Below are 6,494 nucleotides of genomic sequence, written 5' to 3' on the forward strand. Positions count from 1 at the left end.
AGAATTAATTTGTAAACATTAACCTTTGTTTCTTCTACGTGCGCAATATTATAAATTCCTATATCTTACCTGCATAAAGTAATGCAAATAAAGATACATGATAAGGCTATATATAGCTACATAATAAGGCTAAAATGCATAAAAGTAATATAAGGTAGTATAATTTATTAATGTACAATTTGAGTATTACACTATTATCATACAACTGGCATTGCCTGGTCATAAACACAGTCTCAGTTATAAATATAACGTCGACACAAAAATGTTATACTTTTCTATTTATAACATACAACTCTTTCTAAAGAAGATCCTAACTTATATCCAAAGCAGTTAAGTTACATAAAATTTGCGATGAGATAATAATATGCAATTTAACATTGTTATATTAAATATTTCTGACAACATGAAATGAGCACAATGCCCCTATTGTATGTGATTCTATTTTACATAGGTCTTTTCAAATTTAATATAGATTAAAAATTAACGAAGGCAGTTTATTACAGCAGTTGTAAAATCTGTTGTAGAACTTTGTCCGCCCAAATCCTTTGTTAATACTTTTCCATCATTTAAAACACGATTTAATGCATCCTTAATTTGTTCACTATAACGTTTTAAATTCACATGGCGCAGAAGTTTAACAGCGCACAAAAGCATAGCAGTAGGATTTGCAACATTTTTACCAACGGCTTCTGAATATGTGTGTCTTGCACCCTGCATAATGAATCAAATTTCACAATACCTTCAATTTTTCTTAAATTTAATCATTTCTACATGTTATACCCATGACCTTACCGGCTCAAAGACAACACACTCGGGACTATAACTAGCACCTGCAACCACCCCGGCACCACCGACCAGTCCAGATGCCACATTGTCCAAGATATTACCATATAAATTTGGTAATACCATTACATCAAACTGATGTGGATTAGATACCATTTGCATTGTACAATTATCCACAATCATTGTTTCAAATGTAATTCTAAAGTTGCATTGAACATATGACAATTATAAGTGTTAATGATAATTTGACGAATGATAATGAAGTGAAAGATATTTACAATTACCTAGGATACATCTTAGCAATTTCTTGGCATGATTTTAAGAAAAGACCATCACCGAGCTTCATGATATTGGCTTTGTGGACGCAAGTGACTTTCTTACGATTATGTTTCACTGCATAATCAAATGCAAATTTTGCAATCCTTTGGCTTTTAACTGCAGTTACTATTTTTAAACACTCCACTACTCCCTTTACAGACTCATGTTCTAATGCAGAATATTCTCCTTCTGTTTGTTCTCTAATAATAATACAATCTACATTCTTATGCCGGCATGTAACACCAGGTAAAGATTTTACATGTACAACATTTGAGTATAAATCTAAACTTTTACGTAATTTCATGTTCAACGTTTGAAGTTCCCCAGTCATAGAATGATCCGGTGTTGCTAAAATACCCTGCAAAACATAATTGATATTAAAATCTATATCTCTGTTGCTATTAATTACTAATATTTTAATTAATGTATCAAATATAAAACTACCTTCAGGCATACTCGATTTCTTGCAATACTATTGGATACTTGTTCAAGGGGTGCACTTAGAGTTGGATTTACTTCTGAGAGAAAATAAGGTTCAAATTCAACTGGCACATTCGCAGCTTTGAAAACACTTTGAACGGACACTACTAATTCTGGCCCTACACCGTCTCCTGGTATAAGCGTGCATTTTACCTTTCCCTCCTGTTCAACTGCCTAAAAGAAAAGATTATTAATATTGTATACATACGATAAACATTTTTGAAAGGTTATTTAATACATACAGATTCTTGTCGATGTACTGTTCCTACATGCAAACATCTGACAGCTCCTTTTTGAGCAGTCTGTAAATAATATTTTATGCTGTAATCAATAAAAGGTATAAACAAAGTCAAATGAATATAATTTAATGATGCAAAAAAAATTTGTTATCTCCGTGTAATTAAGGTACACATATTTCATTGAGAAGTTATATTTATAACAATATAGACGTGAGCGTAATGATTAAATAACACGGTTATTAAAGTGAATCATTTAGCCGACTTCGTGAATTGAATTTCGAACTAGTCCATTTATCTTAATATTTTCCATCTACAAGTTACTTATTTAGTTTTTCAAATTGCATTTACCATTAAAGAATATCTTCAGGTATCTTTGAGAGAAGTTATGTATTTTGTATGAAATGTCCTTGCAATAGTCATTGGTAACTAATTAAATGAATGGACAATATTCAACGATATTTTGATATAGTTGTAATATTATAAAATGTCATTGATCTTGTAAAAGGAGAAAACGTCATAGTTTAATCGAACGTCTACATTACCTGTGAAAATACTTTGCAGATGTTCCTCGCGAGTAGAGCCATTTTTCACGATGGACCCTAGTTGTCTAGTCTATTTTACTCTTATCGTCATGCGCCAGTAATGTATCAAATTAGAAAATTATTATGGAAATTTAATGAAAAACAAAACAAAAAATATATAAATGTATTTTTAATTATACTGTACAACAAGATTATTAAAAATATACAATTTATATATTTCGATTTTTCATTGAAAATATTAATATTAAGTTAATATTAAGCAATTTATGAATGGTGCCCAAGAAGTACAATGTATGTGTTGTGTGTACGACCCTGCCATTTGAAATCGTTTTAATTCGTGTTTTATCGCAGTACGAGTGTATGTAATAAACGTTTCATGAATATTAAACTTAACGGATAATGCTAGTAATTTTAAACAATTTCTCTAGTTTGCTTATATATTCTACATTGGTTTGTTTATTTTATAAACTTACTGGATTCAACATTTTCACTACGGCAATATGTTAATGGAATTATCAACTCATGTATCGTGCACAAATTTTTTGTGTGCATTGTATAATAGGACAGATAAGCATAAATATTCTTTCTTCACGATAGTCCAATGTTTCGTGCTTGACATGTTTGTGTAGTTATATCAGCTGTATCTGTTCTCTTCCCTGTAATCGGAAATGTCAAATACGATAACCTGTTTCGCTGTTTCACAAAATTATATAAGATTCGTTTGTTGAAATGTATATCGATGAAATTTTTCGACGAGGTTGAAATTTCATACGTACAAAAATATTCTGGTGGATTTCATTATGACAAGTTTGCCGACATGATTTTCCATAGAAATAGATACAAGAATAAAAGGGACTGCGGATAAATCATATAATCTATTTTTGTAATATAGGTTTTTATAAAAAAAAAAGTGTTACTATAATTTACAATCGATATTCGGTGAATGTTCATAAAAAATATTTTACGAAAATGACTGAAGAACAATTGCGTGAGTAATTCTTTTGATGTATTATAAATATTTATTTATTATACATATATATGTTTTAATTTCATCATATTAGTAACAACATTAAATGATTTTAGAAATAGGAATTTATGACACATTAATTTGAGTCATAAATAATAATAAATTTTGCTTTGAATTCATGAATTGTTAGTCTTAACTTCTACAGAAATAGTAGTAAGAATGAATATGCGTAATGTTGTAAAAATCATTAATGCGATATTTTATAGCACCAGAAGTGACTAAGCATAGTTTTCGTCAAAAAGTATGGGATTATTTGATGAAGAACGATTTAGTCAATTTTCCTCTTACTGTCTATGATCGTATACCGAATTTCAAAGGTGCTGCCGAAGCAGCACAGCGCTTGGCAGATTTGGAAATTTTCAAAGAGGCAAAAATTATAAAGATAAATCCGGACAAACCCCAAGAACCTGTAAGATTCTTAGCATTAGAAGCTAATAAGGAAATATTAGTTCCAATTCCCAGACTGAGAACTGGTTTGTTTCTTCATGTTACACCAATCGCTGGTTCCTCGAAAAGTGAATTGAGGACATTATCAAAAATTCATGGCTTGACGGAAGCTGGTAAACCACTTGGCGTAGATTCTAAAATAAAGGTATATGATTTATTATTGTAACAGAAATTTGTTATTAGTTTGATCTGCTTTCATTATTTTATACATTATCCTTATTTATCGTCAGATAGACCTTGTGATATTGGGATCAGTGTGTGTAAGCCACGATGGATACAGACTTGGTAAAGGCAAAGGATTCGCAGATTTAGAATTTGCTATGATGATGAGGATGGGCGCAGTCACACAGGATACTATAGTTATTACAACTGTGCACGACTGTCAAGTATTTGATAGTCTTCCACCTGAAATATTTAAAGAATACGATGTACCTGTCGATATAATCGTTACACCTACTCAAACAATAATAGTAAATCCAAAGTTAAAGAAGCCCAGTTGTATCATGTGGCATATGCTTAGCGAAAGAAGAATTAAATCTATGCCGGTATTACAACAATTGAAAGAAATGGATGAAAAGTACGCGTCGAAAGATGTAATTGATACTATATGTTTACCGCGTAAATATGCTAAATTGCTGTGTTTTTTTTTAGAGAAGGCAAAATAGTAACTCTGAAGGAGGAGGATTCGGACATAGAAATACAAAAGTCTTATCGTTCTCATTACATAAAAAATAAGAGACGTTCCAAAACAAAAAAAGCTGCGTCAAGTGGTAAAGACGTTAATGAAGAAAGAGGGGAACAAGTAAAACCACGTTCTTCTAAAAAACGTGCATTCAATAAGATCAAATCAGGGGACGATAATGTATTTTCCGATGTTGCAGAAGTAAGAAATATTTGTAATCGATGTATACATATATATTTAATTAATAAATTATACATATATCATACATATTTATTGCAATATTCTAGGCGAAAGTGGAAAGAAACGATAAGAATATGCAGCAACGTCGTAAAAATCTAAGACTGAAGTCTAAATCTCAGGTTGAATTTTCCTTAAAATTGTCAAATATTTCATCTGGCGCCAGAATACGTGATTTGAAAAATGCATTATCGGAGCGTGGTATAAAACCAAATGAAATAACTTGGCTAGGATATCGCGGGATTTGTTATCTCCACTTCAATAAACTTAGAAAGAATAATAGTTTATCGGAACAACCGATACAGGTTGATTCAATAATGGCAAATTTACAACAGCTATGTATCGGGATGAAATCTAGCGGAAATGTGAACGATTTTATAGTGGTAGAACCCGCTAAACCAATATCTAGAATCGAAGTCACGGACGTGACTTCGGTTTAGAAAACAGTTGAATACATTTTAGAAAATGTACAGTTACTTAGAATAATACTTACTACTCCAAGTAATTGTACAATCTCTATCGGCATTCGACGCATATTTTTTTATAAACTCGTTTGCTCTATCAGCGACTGCTAACTTCGTAAATAGATGGTTGACTATAAGTTCAAAGTGTACAAAGCTTTATAAATAATTTATAATGTATTTTCTATACATAATAAGTGCAAAATAATCGTACGCGTTGTATATAACAAATTAAGTATATATAATTATCGTTAAGATATTTAATTTATAACAGACTATTTTTGATAGTTTGCATTGGATAAAAATTCATACGAAAATTAGTGGTTCGTTCGGAAGTTGAGCTAGATTCGCTCAACTGAATCCAAATCTGAAATGTGTATTCTATTTATACACGTGAACTACTTCTTGATAAAAATTGCATGTGTATTATTTTTATCGATAAGCTTATGATAATCATTAATAATTAATAATTCGAATTACATTTACCGTGACCATACAAAAGATATTTAACGCTAAAGATAGCGGATTTAAACGTTTTCTTGCAAAACATATTACACGAAGATAAACAATCATGTAAGATGCATATCTAGCGCTTGATAACGCTTATCTGACATTACAGACTGACAAATATAGTTTAGCTAATTTGTGGGTAACATGCGAGGCATACGAAAGTAAAGCCAATACATTTTGTTTATGTATTTATTAGATACTCTATTTTTCTGAAAGAATATTTTCATATTGCTGTACGTTGTAGGCATATGCTTTGCCAAAAATTGGATAACGAAGAGAGGTAGTTGTGATAACAATAACGTGAGTGTGGTAGCCGAGAAAATGGCAATATTTTTGTGATATTAACAGATATGATTAATTATACTTAGGATACAAATACATATAGGCAATTATTATTTTTACCAGCGTTATTAATAATTCTTTTATTACTGATGCTTTTATAGAAATCATTAGTACGCAAATAGATGGAAAGGGAAGCAGAGATTTTTTTTATACGATTATCTCGTAGTTATATGATACAAAAAATCTGCTAGTCAAACTTTTCTTTTTCTTTTGAAGTTCTTATTGGATAACAAATAAATTAAATTTTTTAATAACAAGAAAGTGATGAAATTTCGCTTTTCTTTATTTCATCTGTCCCGTTTTTTTAAAATCAAATCTAATGGTTTGTGACTATCGGGAAAGACATGTAAAAAATAAATAGAAAATGCGAACTTATTTTGCCGATTGTGACGACTCTACAGAATTTTCATCTTATCCATCGATTGG

The 6,494-nt window shown here is 30.7% G+C and overlaps 2 protein-coding genes across 2 annotated transcripts; one reads left to right on the plus strand and one right to left on the minus strand.

Annotated features, from left to right (window-relative positions):
* Positions 1-145: 145 nt before the first annotated feature.
* On the minus strand, positions 146-2,460 carry LOC100646694 (isocitrate dehydrogenase [NAD] subunit beta, mitochondrial). The gene is made up of 6 exons (XM_003392845.4): positions 2,363-2,460; positions 1,824-1,883; positions 1,546-1,755; positions 1,068-1,459; positions 793-982; positions 146-711 (listed from the first exon to the last, which is right to left on the minus strand). The coding sequence occupies exons 1-6, from the start codon at positions 2,402-2,404 to the stop codon at positions 481-483; spliced, it is 1,125 nt and encodes a 374-aa protein (XP_003392893.1). The 5' UTR covers positions 2,405-2,460; the 3' UTR covers positions 146-480.
* A 188-nt stretch (positions 2,461-2,648) lies between these two features.
* Positions 2,649-6,127, plus strand: LOC100646815 (methenyltetrahydrofolate synthase domain-containing protein). Its single transcript, XM_003392846.4, has 5 exons — positions 2,649-3,350; positions 3,596-3,981; positions 4,067-4,413; positions 4,488-4,719; positions 4,806-6,127. Exons 1-5 carry the CDS (start codon positions 3,332-3,334, stop codon positions 5,193-5,195), a joined length of 1,374 nt encoding a protein of 457 aa, XP_003392894.1. The 5' UTR covers positions 2,649-3,331; the 3' UTR covers positions 5,196-6,127.
* The last annotated feature ends 367 nt before the right edge of the window (positions 6,128-6,494 follow it).

The sequence above is a fragment of the Bombus terrestris genome, chromosome 1 (assembly GCF_910591885.1).
Source record: "Bombus terrestris chromosome 1, iyBomTerr1.2, whole genome shotgun sequence".
In the NCBI taxonomy this organism is placed as follows: Eukaryota; Metazoa; Arthropoda; class Insecta; order Hymenoptera; family Apidae; genus Bombus; species Bombus terrestris.

What these genes read in the sequence shown, in the direction of transcription:
- LOC100646694 (XM_003392845.4), bottom strand. Translation starts at nt 2,404, where the DNA reads ATGGCTCTACTCGCGAGGAACATCTGCAAAGTATTTTCACAG. An exon ending in TCTGCAAAGTATTTTCACAG is followed by an intron (nt 1,884 to 2,362) that starts GTAATGTAGACG and finishes TATTATTTACAG; the next exon opens with ACTGCTCAAAAAGGAGCTGT. An exon ending in ATTGCTAAGATGTATCCTAG is followed by an intron (nt 983 to 1,067) that starts GTAATTGTAAAT and finishes ATGCAACTTTAG; the next exon opens with AATTACATTTGAAACAATGA.
- LOC100646815 (XM_003392846.4), top strand. An exon ending in GCGTAGATTCTAAAATAAAG is followed by an intron (nt 3,982 to 4,066) that starts GTATATGATTTA and finishes ATTTATCGTCAG; the next exon opens with ATAGACCTTGTGATATTGGG. An exon ending in TTGAAAGAAATGGATGAAAA is followed by an intron (nt 4,414 to 4,487) that starts GTACGCGTCGAA and finishes GTTTTTTTTTAG; the next exon opens with AGAAGGCAAAATAGTAACTC.